At 43.6% G+C, this 18,328-nt stretch overlaps 1 protein-coding gene across 2 annotated transcripts in view; it reads left to right on the plus strand.

Moving 5' to 3' along the window:
* LOC126109410 (aminopeptidase N-like) overlaps positions 1–18,328 on the plus strand; it is a 282,593-nt gene that overhangs the window by 229,426 nt on the left and 34,839 nt on the right. For both annotated transcript variants that reach the window (XM_049914443.1, XM_049914444.1), the window contains exon 14: positions 6,349–6,531. In XM_049914443.1, the coding sequence (XP_049770400.1) occupies positions 6,349–6,531 (183 nt within the window). The remainder of the gene's footprint in view (positions 1–6,348; positions 6,532–18,328) is intronic.

The following is an 18,328-nucleotide window of genomic DNA, read 5'->3' on the forward strand; positions in this document are numbered from 1 at the left end:
CGATACCAACGTAAAAACCTAAACAGCGTACTTACAGTCAAACCATGTATTTTTCCTGATAGTCGTTCTTTTATCACAGTTTCCACAGTGAAATTGTGAAGGTATTTCACTATCACAACTCTTCTTGAAAATTTTTACAGACTTACCCTCAATGGAATCTACACACTCTCTCCTTTCGTCAACCGGCATTAGTCCATACTTCCGACAAAAATTCAAATTATTCTCTACATTACATAAGCATGGAATTAGATTGTTCCAAGTTAGGCAATCAGCCGAAGAAACGACTACGACACCAGACATCCCAACTCACTACCGACATGAAACGTGTAGGTTTTCGTAGCAAATTCACAAATCGTAGTAACTCACAAGTAATTCATCATAAATCCCGCCACCCTCAGTCGCGTGATCGATTTAAAATCGCACGTTTGATATCTATCGTTTGGAGCCTGCACCTTCGATAGGCAGACATTCTTGGGAATTACGGCGTCTTTAAATTTGTTTCTCTTCGTTTTCGTTTACAAATGCTCGTTTTTGTTTTGACAGCTTGACATTTACAAACTATAAAAGGGCTATGCTGGTCAAAGGGTAAAGCTAAGCATGGAACAAATGGAATAATAATTTCAGATACTAGCAGAAAGTACAACATCTCATTTACATTGGCTTCCAAAACCGGCTTTCGTAAACCAATTTCCCAATACCGCTTGCGGGTAGTCATGTTGTTGTTGTTGTTGTTGTTGTTGTCTTCAGTCCTGAGACTGGTTTGATGCAGCTCTCCATGCTACTCTATCCTGTGCAAGCTTCTTCATCTCCCAGTACCTACTGCAGCCTACATCCTTCTCAATCTGCTTAGTGTATTCATCTCTTGGTCTCCCTCTCGGATTTTTATCCTCCACGTGGCCTGCAATACACACACACACACACACTCCAAAATCGATTCTGGAAATTTGCTTCTAGTTGCAGGTTTTCCAACTCCACAATCGCTTTTTGCTTCCATTTAAACGCAACTGGTTTTGAAATGTGCTTGGGTTGTTAAGTTACGTATTGCTTTCAGAATATTCGGCTAATATGAACTGACTGTCCAGTGAAGGAGGAGCTGAAATATCAGACTGAGCATGAAGCGCTCCACCTGTAATATTTAAGTAAAGAGAAATAACGGCTGTGTTGACTGAGTCAGAAACTGGAACAGCTGCTTTCCAGCTTTAACTCTACTGGCAAATCCGTTTCAGACCTTAACATGTAAACACGACAGTAAAAAATAGTTTCCGGAATTCGGTTTTCGTCTTTCGGAAGATGTGTGGCATGTAAATGTAGTGTAAGTCGCGATATCCTGCCTCGTATTTCTTACCCGTTGCGACAGCAGCGCGCCAAGTAGGCAGCAAGTTGTACGTTGAGTTCGGCGAGATGTTGTGAAAGTGAATGCCAATCGTAATTGTTTATATACAGGGTGATTCAAAAAGAATACCACAACTTTAGGAATTTAAAACTCTGCAACGACAAAAGGCAGAGCTAAGCACTATCTGTCGGCGAATCAAGGGAGCTATAAAGTTTCATTTAGTTGTACATTTGTTCGCTTGAGGCGCTGTTGACTAGGCGTCAGCGTCAGTTGATGCTAAGATGGCGACCGCTCAACAGAAAGCTTTTTGTGTTATTGAGTACGGCAGAAGTGAATCGACGACAGTTGTTCAGCGTGCATTTCGAACGAAGTATGGTGTTAAACCTCCTGATAGGTGGTGTATTAAACGTTGGTATAAACAGTTTACAGAGAATGGGTGTTTGTGCAAAGGGAAAAGTTCTGGACGGCCGAGAACGAGTGACGAAAATGTAGCACGCATCCAGCAAGCATTTGTTCGCAGCCCAGGAAAATCGACTCGCAGAGCTAGCAGAGAGCTGCAAATTCCACAATCAACTGTATGGAGAGTCCTACGAAAGAGGTTAGTTATGAAACCTGAACGTCAACTACCCGAGGCGATGGATCGGCCGCCAGGCAGCCCGTGACAGAGCACTTCATCACTGGCCTCCAAGAAGCCCTGATCTTACCCCCTGCGATTTTCTCTTATGGGGGTATGTTAAGGATGTGGTGTTGCGGCCACCTCTCCCAGCCACCATTGATGATTTGAAACGAGAAATAACAGCAGATATCCAAACTGTTACGCCTGATATGCTACAGAGAGTGTGGAACGAGTTGGAGTATCGGGTTGATATTGCTCGAGTGTCTGGAGGGGGCCATATTGAACATCTCTGAACTTGTTTTTGAGTGAAAAAAAAAACCTTTTTAAATACTCTTTGTAATGATGTATAACAGAAGGTTATATTATGTTTCTTTCATTAAATACACATTTTTAAAGTTGTGGTATTCTTTTTGAATCACCCTGTAGTTTCTAGAATAGTTTTTTTTCAAACGGAAGCGTATGTATCGCAATAAATTGCAGCAACAACAAGAAGAAGACACCACATTTGTCTTTTCTATGTCTCTTGAGAAGTATGAAACGGCACATTAAAGGACAGTTTACTTCTCTCGTAATCTTAAGATACTCAAGAATACCTTTTTCTTTTACGAACAAAAAATGGCTAGTAAACAGCAAAAGACCTGACATTTCGAATAAAGTCATCGTATATCTACTCAACAGCATGAAGTTTTCTTCACTACAATTTTAGTCAAATCGGTGAACGTGGAACGTAGGAAACGCGTGGAACGTGATACCTGCACGATATAAAGTACAGAATAAGCCAACACAACTTTAACTGAAGGCAAAACCACACAGACGTGATAATAAAACGCGTAAAACTATCCTAACACACAGGAAACCAGTTCCACAATGTGGTAAATGTTCCTTATTGGACCCCCTTACATTTTTCAATGTGGCACGGACGTAAACAGCCGAATTGTTACCTTCCAAGCTAACCTAGATTTCCGGCTATGCTACAGATCAGTGTGTTGCCACAGCTAAGATTTCAGGGGGATTTCAGTACGGAACTGAAGCCCCCAATTGATGCAACATCTGAACCACAAATGGCAAGATTCTTCAGCACATTCGCTTTTAAAGCGAAAGTAATTACATTTGCGCTAATATTCATGTAGTAAAATGGAGAGTGAAGAGAGAGAATGTGTGAATCATTAGACACCATAACAGAATGAAGTTGTTATATATCACGGAAAGTGTCTACCATAAGAATAATAGGCAACAGTGGAAATACATGCTTCTCATGCATGCAATATGTCTTTATATTATCTTGCTTTCGTCAGAATAAACTGCAATTACCATCTAATGACTGTGCTACTAGTATGATTGTATGTTTCTTTGTATAGTTGAGGAAAGTAAAAAATAGTAAGAAATGTAACAGTATGGGAGATAATGCAAGAATAAATAGCTTAAATGTTATATTCAGAACAAAAATGACATGCTCAATTCATACAAACACAATTTTAAAAAAGAAGGTAAAGTACATAGGCCTAAGTAATCTAAAAAACAACAAAAGCTTATGGCAATATATTTCTAACCCACATAATATTTGTAAGTATATATTCCAGAAACAATAGAAGAGAAAAAACACTGATGATTCATGGCCTAAAGGTGAAATGTGTTTGAGGATTAAACAAAATAAAAAGTTGTGTTCTTGCAAGAATCCCAGTAATCAGGCTATCCATTTTCCAGTGCATCTTATGCTACTGCTGTTTTTCATGATACGATAGGCAGTAACACCCCCTATGTTCAATACGTAACTGTAGCCCACAATTGATGCTACATCTGACCCACAAATGGCAAGAATCTTCAACACATTTGCTTTGGGAGCAAAAGTAATTACATTTACAGTAACATTCATGTAGTAAGAGGAGAGTGGAGAGAGAGAATGTGTGAACCAGTAGACACCATCCTGGTGCGAAGTTGTTACATACCGAGGAAAGTGGCTATCATAAGAACAGGAAACAATGGAAATATATGCTTTTCATCCATGCAGTACGTGTTTATATTATCTTGCTTTCATCAGAATAAGCTGCAATTACACACTAATGACTGTGCTATCAGTGTGATTGCATATTTCTTTGCTGAGGTAAATAAAGAATAGTAAGAAATAAAACAGTGTGGAAGATGAAAAAAAAATAAATAGTTTTAACGTTATATTCTAAACAAAAATTCAATTCAAACATTGTCCTAACATCTGTGTTGTAAATGACATGCTGAATTCATGCAGACGTAATTTAAAAATCAAGGGGAAGTACATAGGCCTATGTAATCTAAAAAACAACAAAAGCTGATGGCAATATATTTCCAACCCTCATAAAATTTGTAAGTATATATTCGAGAAACAATAAAAGAGAAAACCCACTGATGATGCATGGCCTAAAGGTTAAATATGTTTGAGGATTAAACAAAATAAAAAGTTGCGTTCTTGCAAGTAGTTGGAGTGTTGGACCCTCTTGAATCCATTATTATTTCCTGCAAGCATTGGAACAAAGCATTCCCAACAGGGAATCATGGACCGCTTGTAGAAAAAAGTGTTCCGAGACTGTTACCTGAAACGGTCCTCCATGATATTGACAAGAGGGAGGTTGAGTTAATAATTAAATCACTAAAGACCAAGAACTCTCGTGGATATGACGGGGTATCTAGCAGAATACTGAAGTATTGTTCTATGTATGTTATCCCAGTACTTAGCCATATCTGTAACTTTTCCTGTAGGAGTGGTCGGTTTCCTGACCGATTAAAGTACTCGGTAGTGAACCCACTTTATAAAAAGGGAGACAGGGATAATGTTGACAATTATAGACCTATTTCTATGCCATCGGTGTTTGCTAAAGTTATCGAGAAGGTTGTACATACAAGGTTACTGGAGCATTTAAATTCACATAATTTGCTGTCAAATGTTCAGTTTGGTTTTAGAAATGGTTTAACAACTGAAAATGCTATATTCTCTTTTCTCTGTGAAGTTTTGGACGGATTAAATAAAAGGTTGCGAACGCTAGGTGTTTTCTTTGATTTAACGAAGGCTTTTGACTGTGTTGACCACAAAATATTACTGCAAAAGTTGGACCATTATGGAGTAATGGGAGTAGCTTACAATTGGTTCGCCTCTTACTTTAAGAACAGAAAGCAGAAGGTAATTCTCCGCAATATTGAGAGTGGTAGTGATGTTCAGTCCCAATGGGGCACTGTTAAGTGGGGCGTTCCCCAAGGTTCGGTGCTGGGGCCACTGCTGTTTCTTATTTATATAAATTATATGCCTTCTAGTATTACAGGTGATTCAAAAATACTTCTGTTTGCTGATGACACCAGCTTGATAGTGAAAGATCTTGTGTGTAATATTGAAACAGTATCAAACAACGTAGATCATGAAATAAGTTCGTGGCTTGTGGAAAATAATTTGATGCTAAATTACAGTAAGACTCAGTTTTTAGAGTTTCTAACTCACGATTAAAAAAGAACAGATATTTGGATCAGACAGAATGGGCATATTATAAGCGAGACGGAACAGTTAAAGTTCCTGGGCGTTCGGATAGCTGTTGTGGAAAGCCCATGTTCAGGATCTTCTTCGGAAACTAAATGCTGCTTTATTTACCATTAGAACAGTATCTGAAATAAGTGACAGTTCAACGCGAAAAGTAGTCTACTTCGCATATTTTCATACGCTTATATCATATGGTATTATTTTTTGGAGTAATTCTTCTGATTCAAAAAGGGTATTTTTGGTTCAAAAACGGGCTGTTCGAGCTATGTGTGGTGTAAGTTCGAGAATCTCTTGTCGACCCCTATTCAATAGTCTGGGAATCCTGACATTGCCTTCACAGTATATATTTTCTTTAATGTCGTTTGTTGTTAGCAATATTAGCTAATTCCCAAGCGTTAGCAGCTTTCACTCAGTTAATACTAGGTAGAAATCAAATCTGCATGTGGAATGCACTTCCTTGACCCTTGTGCAGAAAGGAGTGCAGTATTCTGCTGCATCCGTTTTCAGTAAGCTACCACAAGAGCTCAAAAATCTTAGCAGTAGCTCAAACGCTTTTAAGTCTAAACTGAAGAGTTTCCTCGTGGCTCACTCCTTCTATTCTGTAGAGGAGCTGAAAAATTAAGCAAATTCCAGTGTTACATTGTTGATTTCCTTTATTTAAACTTACGAATTGTCGCCTGAATATGTTACTTATATTCATTTTATCTGTTTCTACTATCGTGTTATAATTTCATGTATTGACTCGTTCTATGACCGTGGAGACTTCTCCTTAATTTGGTCCCACGGAACAATAAATAAATAAATAAAATAAAATAAAATAAAATAAAATTCCATTTCTGTATTTTGATGTTATGCTTGGATTCTGCATCCTTGTGCTGATTTATGTCACTTCTGGCATTGCAGCGTCACTGCTGACCGGAGGTCAGTTGTCTACTGTGAAGGCCTGGCTTCGACTAGCAGCAGTGCCATAGGGGAGACATTCAGCACGCTGTGGGCGCGCTTCACAGACAGTGTGACCGCCCCCAATGAGAAGAACACCCTTCTCAATGCTTTCGGCTGCATCACCCACGAGGCAACAGTCCACAGGTAAGTAGGAGATGCTCTGGCCACTGCACACACACTGATCTGACGCCACTTGAAATAAGCTAAAACCTTTCCCAAAACCTTTTTTTCTGTTTAATGGCATTTGTTCAATCCCATAGAGCCTGCCATCACAACTGTCTAGTGTCAATCTTTATACAGGGTGGTCCATTGATAGTGACCGGGCCAAATATCTCACGAAATAAGCATCAAACGAAGACACTACAAAGAACGAAACATCTACATCTACATCCATACTCCGCAAGCCACCTGACGGGTGTGGCGGAGGGTACCTTGAGTACCTCTATCGGTTCTCCCTTCTATTCCAGTCTCGTATTGTTCGTGGAAAGAAGGATTGTCGGTATGCCTCTGTGTGGGCTCTAATCTCTCTGATTTTATCCTCATGGTCTCTTCGCGAGATATACGTAGGAGGGAGCAATATACTGCTTGACTCTTCGGTGAAGGTATGTTCTCGGAACTTTGACAAAAGCCCGCACCGAGCTACTGAGCGTCTCTCCTGTAGAGTCTTCCACTGGAGTTTATCTATCATCTCCGTAACGCTTTCGCGATTACTAAATGATCCTGTAATGAAGCGCGCTGCTCTCCGTTGGATCTTCTCTATGTCTTCTATCAATCCTATCTGGTACGGATCCCACACTGCTGAGCAGTATTCAAGCAGTGGGCGAACAAGCGTACTGTAACCTACTTCCTTTGTTTTCGGATTGCATTTCCTTAGGATTCTTCCAATAAATCTCAGTCTGGCATCTGCTTTACCGACGATCAATATTATATGATCATTCCATTTTAAATCACTCCTAATGCGTACTCCCAGATAATTTATGGTATTAACTGCTTCCAGTTGCTGACCTGCTATTTTGTAGCTAAATGATAAAGGATCTATCTTTCTGTGTATTCTCAGCACATTACACTTGTCTACATTGAGATTCAATTGCCATTCCCTGCACCATGCGTCAATTCGCTGCAGATCCTCTTGCATTTCAGTACAATTTTCCATTGTTACAACCTCTCGATACACCACAGCATCATCTGCAAAAAGCCTCAGTGAACTTCCGATGTCATCCACCAGGTCATTTATGTATATTGTGAATAGCAACGGTCCTATGACACTCCCCTGCGGCACACCTGAAATCACTCTTACTTCGGAAGACTTCTCTCCATTGAGAATGACATGCTGCGTCCTGTTATCTAGGAACTCCTCAATCCAATCACACAATTGGTCTGATAGTCCATATGCTCTTACTTTGCTCATTAAACGACTGTGGGGAACTGTATCGAACGCCTTGCGGAAGTCAAGAAACACGACATCTACCTGGGAACCCGTGTCTATGGCCCTCTGAGTCTCGTGGACGAATAGCGCGAGCTGGGTTTCACATGACCGTCTTTTTCTAAACCCATGCTGATTCCTACAGAGTAGATTTCTAGTCTCCAGAAAAGTCATTATACTCGAACACAAACTCGAAACTCGTCTAGCTTGAAGGGGGAAACCAAATGGCGCTATGGTTGGCCCTCTAGATAATGCTGCCATAGGTCAAACGGATATCAACTGCGTTTTTTAAATAGGAACCCTCATTTTTTACTACATATTCGTGTAGTACGTAAACAAATATGAATGTTTTAGTTGGACCACTTTTTTCGCTTTGTGATAGATGGCGCTGTAATAGTCACAAACGTATAAGTACGTTGTATCACGTAACATGCCGCCAGTGCGGACGTTATTTGCTTCGTGATACATCACCAGTGTTAAAATGAACCGTTTTCCAATTGCGGAAAAGGTCGATATCGTGTTGATGTATGGCTGCTATGATCAAAATGCGCAACGGTCGTGTGCTATATATGCTGCTCGGTATCGTGGACGACATCATCCAAGTGTCCAGACCGTTCGCCGGATAGTTACGCCACATGTGAAACGTCAACCATGACCTGCAACAAATGATGATGCCCAAGTAGGTGTTCTAGCTGCTGTCGCGGCTAATCCGCACGTCAGTAGCAGACAAATTGGGCGAGAATCCGGAATCTCAAAAACGTCGGTGTTGAGAATGCTACATCAACATCGATTGCACCCGTACCATATTTCTATGTACCGGGAATTGCATGGCGACGACTTTGATCGTCGTGTACACTTCTGCCACTGGGCACAAGAGAAATTACGGGACAATGACAGATGTTTTGCACGCGTTCTATTTATCGACGAAGCGTCATTCACCAACAGCGGTAACGTAAACCGCCATAATATGCGCTATTGGGCAACGGTAAATCCACGATGGCTGCGACAAGTGGAACATCAGCGAATTTGGCGGGTTAATGTATGGTGCGGCATTATGGGAGGAAGGATAATTGTCCCCCATTTTATCGATGGCAATCTAAATGGTGTAATGTATGCTCATTTCCTACGTAATGTTCTACCGATGTTACTACAAGATGTTTCACTGCACGACCGAATGGCGATGAGCTTCCAACACGATGGATGTCTGGCACTTAGCTCCAGTGCGGTTGAAGCGGTACTGAATAGCATATTTCATGACAGGTGGATTAGTCGTCGCAGGTTCAGCAGATCTGACGTCCCCGGATTTCTTTCTGTGGGGAAAGTTGAAATATATTTGCTATCGTGATCCACCGACAACGCCTGACAACATGCGTCAGTGCATTGTCAATGCATGTGCGAACATTACGGAAGGCGAACTACTCGCTGTTAAGAGGAATGTCGTTACACGTATTGCCAAATGCATTGAGGTTGACGGACATCATTTTGAGCATTTATTGCATTAATGTGGTATTTACAGGTAATCTCGCTGTAACAGTATACGTTCTCAGAAATGATAAGTTCACAAAGGTATATGTATCACATTGGAACAACCGAAATAAACTGTTCAAACGTACCTACGTTCTGTATTTTAATTTAAAAAATCTACCTGTTACCACCTGTTCGTCTAACATTGTGACTATTACAGCACCATCTAACACAGAGCGAAAAATGTGGTCCAACTAAAACATTCATATTTGTTTACGTACTACACGAATATGTAATAAAAAATGGGGGTTCCTACTTAAAAAAAACGCAGGTGATATCCGTTTGACCTATGGCAGCGCCATCTAGCGGGCCAACCATAGCGTCATCTGGTTTCCCCCTGCAAGCTAGACGAGTTTCGTTCTTTGTAGTTTGTTCGTTTGACGCTTATTTCGTGAGATATATGGCCCGGTCACGATCAATGGACCACCCTATATACATGGTGTCATGCCTAACTCTGGCACCAGCAGAAACTAAAACATTCCTCAGGAAATATTTTGCAGTCCTCTCAGGACTTTCATACTTTGAAATCTTTTGCTCAAACCTCTTTTACTTTATACACTTTGAACCATAAGACATCGCCTTGACAGACACCAATGTTAGTTAGTTACTTAGTTAATTTCATGTTTCACAGACTATATTCATGATAAATGTTATGCTGTGGAATGTGTCGGATGAACAAAAGATTTGAGAAATGATTTTAATATATACATATCATATCCCATGCAATCAAAATTTTGCTCTACATCTTGAACCAGTGTTTGAAGCTCAAAGGAAACTGGTATAGGCATGTGTATTCAAATACAGAGATATGTAAACAGGCAAAAGACGGCTCTGCAGTTGGCAACGCCTATAGAAGACAACGAGTGTCTGGCATAGTTATTAGGTCGGTTTCTGCTGCTACAATGGCAGGTTATCAAGATTTAAGTGGATTTAAACGTGGTGTTACAGTCGGCACACGAGTGATGGGACATGGCATCTCCGAGGTAGCGATGAAGTGGGGATTTTCCCGTACGACCATACCAAGAGTGTACTGTGAATATCAGGAATCAGGTAAAACATTAAATCTCCAACATCGCTGCGGCCAAATAAAGATCCTGCAAGAGTGGGAGCAACGATGACTGAAGAAAGATTTCAGTGCTGGGCTATCAACAAGTGCCGCTGTGCGAACCATTCAACAAAAGATCATCGATATGGGCTTTCGGAGCCGAAGACCCACTTTTGTGCCCATGATGACTGCATGACATAAAGCTTTACGCCTCGTCTGGGCCTGTCAGTACCGACACTGGACTGTTGGTGACTGGAAACATGTTGCCTGGAACTACGTGTCTCAATTCAAATTGTATCGAGCGGATGGACGTGTACGGGTGTGTAGACAGCCTGATGAATCCATGGACCCTGCATGTCAGCAGCGGACTGTTCAAGCTAGTGGAGGCTCTGCAACGGTGTACAGTTGGAGTGATATAGGACCCCTGATGTGTCTCAATGAGACTCTGACAGGTGACACGTATGTAAGCATGAAACGTCCCCTTAGGAAAATTTATACACGACTGTGCTTAAACTGACACACAGTAATTTTAGCGCAACGCAATCTGACTATCAAAGATCCCTGCAAAAGAATGGCCCTGACTAACATTAAACTATACCTTTCACAGATAACTTACCTCACAAAAATCTTCATTACTCGAACTACTGCAATACAGCGAGCGCCACTATTGCCAGCTAAATAAAAGATTCAAACTACAGAAGGCACTAACTACTGATAGGGATAGTAAGCAAATGAAAGATATTAATAGAGAACAAACAATGTATTTACCTTAATATCATCACAAGTCATAATATATGTAATTTCAAAACTCTGCCATCTCTCTCCTCACATCCACCACTGCTGGCGGCTCACCTCTAACTGCGCAACGCTACGCGCTGTTCACATCCAGCTGCCGCTGCCCAACACTACAATGGCAGACAACAATGCAAACTAGCCACATACTGCACACAGCACAGCCAGTGATTTTCGTACAGAGAGCGCTACGTGGCGGCGGCGTTACCAATATAAGAACCTAAACAGCCTACTTACATAAAGAAAACATAAACAGCCTACTTACATAGCCCCCATGCTCCCCACAAAAAATTTTACAAATTTTTTTGGCCAGTGGCCAATACAGATTTGAAAAATTTTTTCATAATTACAGTAAGAAAGATATCAAATGCACACACTGATTAATACAATGTTGGTCAAAAGCTAAAATTTTCTCACAGTCCATAAAGAGAGTCTAAATTGTTCATCAGAATAGTAATGACACTTTTTTTTTATTTTTATTTTTTTTAAATCCACCACTGCTGGCGGCTCACCTCTAACTGTGCAACGCTACGCGCTGTTCACATCCAGCTGCCGCTGCCTAACGCTACAATGGCAGACAACAATGCAAACTAGCCACATACTGCACACAGCACAGCCAGTGATTTTCGTACAGAGAGCGCTACGTGGCGGCGGCGTTACCAATATAAGAACCTAAACAGCCTACTTACATAAAGAAAACATAAACAGCCTACTTACAAGCATCCTGTCTGATCACCTGCATCCAATCGTGTGCATTGTGCATTCTGACGGACTTGGCCAATTCCAGCAGGACAACGTGACACCCCAAACGTCCCTAATTGCTAGAGAGGCTCCGGTAACAGTCTTCTAAGTTTAAACACTTCCGCTGTCCACCAAACGCCCCAGACATGAACATTATTGAGCATATCTGGGATGCATTGCAAAGTGCTGTTCAGGAGAGATCTCCACCACCTCGTATTCTTATGGATTTATGAATAGCCTGCAGGTTTCATGACGTCAATCCCCTCCAGCACTACCTCAGACATTAGTCGATTCCATGCCATGTCCTATCGCTGCACTTCTGCGTGCTTGCGGCGGCTGTACACGATATTAGGTAGGTGCACCAATTTCTTTGGCTCTTCAGTGTACATTCAGCCTTACATATCCACAGAACAAGGAGGCTTTGTTAAGGAAAAGGAACTCATTAACAGATTCTCAACATACGACAAATTAAGCGAGATGTGTTCTCGTCTTCATCTGCTTCCTCGACTACAGAAAAGCTTTTGATAATTAATTGAAACCCTCAGCTGCCGACAGGTGTTGTTGATATACTGTACCTCCATAAGGGACATGTTGAAATTGTGTGCGCCGACCGGGACTCGAACTCGTGATCTCCTGCTTACATGGCATATCCATCTGAGCCACCGAGGACACAGATGAACAGCGCGACTGCAGGGACTTATCCCTTGCACGCTTCCAGTGAGACCCACATTCCCAGCTGTCCACAATCTACATACGTGATGTACCTAATAGATATTTGCCCATTTACTCATATACAGAAAAGCTTTTGCCTGTGTTGTCCGGGAAAAGTTGTGGCAGATGCTTGCAGAGTTCGGTGTACCACCACAGTTGACAGCACTGATCAGAACTCTATACAGTACTCACCTTGCAGCTGTGAAGACATGTGCTGGCTATGTTCAGTATATCAAAAGATGTCAGACAGAGTTGTGGTCTATCTCACCACCTGTACAGCATCTATGCTGAACATGTGTATTAGGAACGCTCATGATGGTTGGACGAAAGGCATCTCAATTGGTGCTAGAACTACACTCCTGGAAATTGAAATAAGAACACCGTGAATTCATTGTCCCAGGAAGGGGAAACTTTATTGACACATTCCTGGGGTCAGATACATCACATGATCACACTGACAGAACCACAGGCACATAGACACAGGCAACAGAGCATGCACAATGTCGGCACTAGTACAGTGTATATCCACCTTTCGCAGCAATGCAGGCTGCTATTCTCCCATGGAGACGATCGTAGAGATGCTGGATGTAGTCCTGTGAAACGGCTTGCCATGCCATTTCCACCTGGCGCCTCAGTTGGACCAGCGTTCGTGCTGGACGTGCAGACCGCGTGAGACGACGCTTCATCCAGTCCCAAACATGCTCAATGGGGGACAGATCCGGAGATCTTGCTGGCCAGGGTAGTTGACTTACACCTTCTAGAGCACGTTGGGTGGCACGGGATACATGAGGACGTGCATTGTCCTGTTGGAACAGCAAGTTCCCTTGCCGGTCTAGGAATGGTAGAACGATGGGTTCGATGACGGTTTGGATGTACCGTGCACTATTCAGTGTCCCCTCGACGATCACCAGTGGTGTACGGCCAGTGTAGGAGATCGCTCCCCACACCATGATGCCGGGTGTTGGCCCTGTGTGCCTCGGTCGTATGCAGTCCTGATTGTGGCGCTCACCTGCACGGCACCAAACACGCATACGACCATCATTGGTACCGAGGCAGAAGCGACTCTCATCGCTGAAGACGACACGTCTCCATTCGTCCCTCCATTCACGCCTGTCGCGACACCACTGGAGGCGGGCTGCACGATGTTGGGGCGTGAGCGGAAGAGGGCCTAACGGTGTGCGGGACCGTAGCCCAGATTCATGGAGACGGTTGCGAATGGTCCTCGCCGATACCCCAGGAGCAACAGTGTCCCTAATTTGCTGGGAAGTGGCGGTGCGGTCCCCTACGGCACTGCGTAGGATCCTACGGTCTTGGCGTGCATCCGTGCGTCGCTGCGGTCCGGTCCCAGGTCGACGGGCACGTGCACCCTCCGCCGACCACTGGCGACAACATCGATGTACTGTGGAGACCTCACGCCCCACGTGTTGAGCAATTCGGCGGTACGTCCACCCGGCCTCCCGCATGCCCACTATGCGCCCTCGCTCAAAGTCCGTCAACTGAACATACGGTTCACGTCCACGCTGTCGCGGCATGCTACCAGTGTTAAAGACTGCGATGGAGCTCCGTATGCCACGGCAAACTGGCTGACACTGACGGCGGCGGTGCACAAATGCTGCGCAGCTAGCGCCATTCGACGGCCAACACCGCGGTTCCTGGTGTGTCCGCTGTGCCGTGCGTGTGATCATTGCTTGTACAGCCCTCTCGCAGTGTCCGGAGCAAGTATGGTGGGTCTGACACACCGGTGTCAATGTGTTCTTTTTTCCATTTCCAGGAGTGTACCTCCGTGGGGACATGTTGAAATTGTGTGCGCCGACCGGGACTCGAACTCGTGATCTCCTGCTTACATGGCAGACGCTCTATCCATCTGAGCCACCGAGGACGCAGATGAATAGCGCGACTGCAGGGACTTATCCCTTGCACGCTTCCCGTGTGACCCACATTCCCAGCTGTCCACAATCTACATACGTAATGTACCTAATAGATATTTGCCCATCTACTCATATATAGAAAAGCTTTTGGCTGTTTTGTCCGGGAAAAGTTGTGGCAGATGCTTGCAGAGTTCGGTGTACCACCACAGTTGACAGCACTGATCAGAACTCTATACAGTACTCACCTTGCAGCTGTGAAGACATGTGCTGGCTATGTTCAGTATATCAAAAGATGTCAGACAGAGTTGTGGTCTATCTCACCACCTGTACAGCATCTATGCTGAACATGTGTATTAGGAACGCTCATGATGGTTGGACGAAAGGCATCTCAATTGGTGCTAGAACTATTAATAGCCTCCGATTTGCTTATGACACTGTGCTTTTCTGCAGCAGGAGAGATGAGCTTGCTCTTCACAAACGTAAAGCACATCAGTCTATCATATGGACTGGATCTCAATCCCAGCAAGTCAAAACTCACGATAATTGGTGGAGGAATACAGGTTCAACTCACAGGTCAATTAAAGGGACTGGGAGTCATGCTTTCTTTCATCTATCTCGGGTCAACCATCTGTGATGTGGGAAGTTTTGAAGATGACATAAGAAAATGGATCACGCTTGGGTAAGTGGCTATGAAGAAGCTCACCAAGATCTGGCAGAACACAGAAATAAGGAACACCACAAAGGTACGGCTTGTTGAAACACTCATGTATGCCATCTTCTTTTATGGCTGTGAGACACGAGCCCTTAAAGCCAGAGACAAAAAGCGCATTGATGCATTTGAACATTGGTGCTTGTGCAGGATTCGTGGACCGAAAGAACAAAAAATGTTTATAATATTAAGCAGCTCAATATCTTCAGGAACCTTTCTTCTCGTGTCAGCTGAAACATTCTCCAGTTCTTTGACCATAGAGAAAATAATCACGGAAGGGAGGATCGAGGGCAAGAGACCGGTGGGAAGAGAGGAAGCAGGTGAATAGATAAAATCAACACGATTTCTGATGTACCTCCTCATCAGGCTCTAAGGAGAGCTGGTAACCATCCAGAATTGAGACACTCGGTTCATGGCGTCATGATGCTCATCAGAGCATAATGACTGGTGATGTCATGCATACATACATACATATACTGATGAGGCAAAACGTTATGACCAGTGCCCACCACGAGACTCATTACTGCCCATATGTGTTCCAATAATTATTCAACAACACTGTCGATCACGATTGCAGTGGATGTGCAATAACTAAGACTGGGCCGTAGATCAATGGAAACGTGTCGCTTGGTGAGGTGATTCATTTTACAGACACACGAGGTTAACTGTTGCGACCAGATACGACATCATCCAGGTGAAAGGCTCCTTGAAATATGTGCTGCGCCGAGGTGAAGCCTAGTAGGGACAGTATCACTCTATAGGGGACAATAGGCTGGGCTTTCATAGCTAACTGACTAAGAGATCGTTCTCACCTTCATCTTTTGATGACCCACACAATTCGAAGATTCTGTGAGGACCACCCTCCTATGACACTTCAAACTAAACACTATAAGGAAACAACACAGATTAAGGAACTTAACTAGTCAGTGGTCACATTAGCAGTGGCAACCCAACTGACCTAAAATTGGTAACATTGGAAGTGAACCTTGGACTTGCCCCATTTTTTTGCAAAAAGAACAGCTCACACTGTACTTTCCGTTACCAGTAAAAGTGAAACCCTTTGTATCCCACTGATTTTCCATGTCATTTGAAATTCACTGTAACTGTTTTGTTGTATCAATGGCCGCTATCAGAATGTACCATATACTCACTCACTTCTGCAGGGTTCTTCAGAAGAAGACAGAAGATATTGACATATGATCTAAGGGGGGGGGGGGGGGGGGAAATGCACCATAAAGGAATTATCTGCATGAGACAGAAATCAATACGTGTGATGTCCATGTACAGACAAACAAATGATAACAATTTCAGAAAAATTGGGTGATTTATTCAAGAGCAGGTTAGTAACATGCTGGTCTACCTGTGGCACTTATGAAAGCAGTTATTTGGCTTGGCATTGATTTACAAAATTTTTGGATGTCCCCTGAGGGATATGGTGCCAAATTCTGTCCAACAGGCGAGAAAGATGATCAAAATCCCGAGATGGTTGGAGGGCCTTGTCTGTAATGCTCCAAACATTCGCAACTGGGGAGAGATCTGGCAAGAGAGACCTAGAAAACTTGTTAGCCAAGGTAGGGTTTGGCAAGCATGAAGACAAGCGGTAGAATCTCTCACTGTGTGCTGAATTGTAAGCTCAGGATGGCTTGCCATGGTGTTCAACAAGACAGAGCTCAGAATATCGTCAACACACCGCTGTACTACAAGAGTCCCAGGGATGACAGTCATAGGGGTCCTGCTATGAAAACAAATGGCACCCCAGACCACCACTAATAGTTCTTGGGGCGTATAGTGGCTGACAGCCATATTGGTATACCACATCTGTCCAGGGTATATCCATACATGTCTTTGTTGGTCACTGGAACTCAGTTCAAAGTGGGACTCATCACTGAAGACAGTTATACTCCAGTTAATGAGACTGCAGGCTGAAGACGTGTCTCGAGATGCTCCAGCCAGCAGTGAGATATCGACCTGACAGTTGCCCACCATACATCCCGAGAACTAGGGGTGATAGTCTGGGATAGCATTTCTTTGCGTAGCAGGGCCCATTTGATTGTCATCAGTGGGACCCTTACAGCACATTGGTGCGTCAATGGTATTCTACACCATATTTTGTCGTCCTTCATGTCAATCCATCCCGGGCTTACATTTCAGCAAGATAATGCCCATCCACACATGGCAAGAATTTCTATGCTTGTCTTTGAGCTTTCCAAACCCTGCCTTAGCCAGCAACGTCACAGATCTCTCCTCAATTGAAAACATTTGTAGGACTGTGGGCAAGACCCTCCAACCAGCTTGGTATTTTGATGATGTCACAAACTACTTGAACAGAATTTGGCATGAAATCTCGCAGGAGAACATTGCTCGATTTGTGAAGGTCTTTCTCTTGAATAAATCATCCAATTGTTCTGAAATTATAATCATTGCTGGCCGTTGTGGCCGAGCGGTTCTAGGCGCTTCAGTCCGGAACCGTGCTGCTGCTACAGTCCCAGGTTCGAATCCTGCCTGGGGCATGGATGTGTGTGATGTCCTTAGGTTAGTTAGGTTTAAGTTTTTCTAAGTCTGGGGGACTGATGACCTCAGATGCTAAGTCCCATAGTGCTTACAGCCATTTGAACAATTTTGTAATCATTTGTTTGTCTGTATACATACATCGCATCTACTGATTTTCGTATCATGTACACTCCTGGAAATGGAAAAAAGAACACATTGACACCGGTGTGTCAGACCCACCATACTTGCTCCGGACACTGCGAGAGGGCTGTACAAGCAATGATCACACGCACGGCACAGCGGACGCACCAGGAACCGCGGTGTTGGCCGTCGAATGGCGCTAGCTGCGCAGCATTTGTGCACCGCCGCCGTCAGTGTCAGCCAGTTTGCCGTGGCATACGGAGCTCCATCGCAGTCTTTAACACTGGTAGCATGCCGCGACAGCGTGGACGTGAACCGTATGTGCAGTTGACGGACTTTGAGCGAGGGCGTATAGTGGGCATGCGGGAGGCCGGGTGGACGTACCGCCGAATTGCTCAACACGTGGGGCGTGAGGTCTCCACAGTACATCGATATTGTCGCCAGTGGTCGGCGGAAGGTGCACGTGCCCGTCGACCTGGGACCGGACCGCAGCGACG

The sequence above is a fragment of the Schistocerca cancellata genome, chromosome 12 (assembly GCF_023864275.1).
Source record: "Schistocerca cancellata isolate TAMUIC-IGC-003103 chromosome 12, iqSchCanc2.1, whole genome shotgun sequence".
In the NCBI taxonomy this organism is placed as follows: Eukaryota; Metazoa; Arthropoda; class Insecta; order Orthoptera; family Acrididae; genus Schistocerca; species Schistocerca cancellata.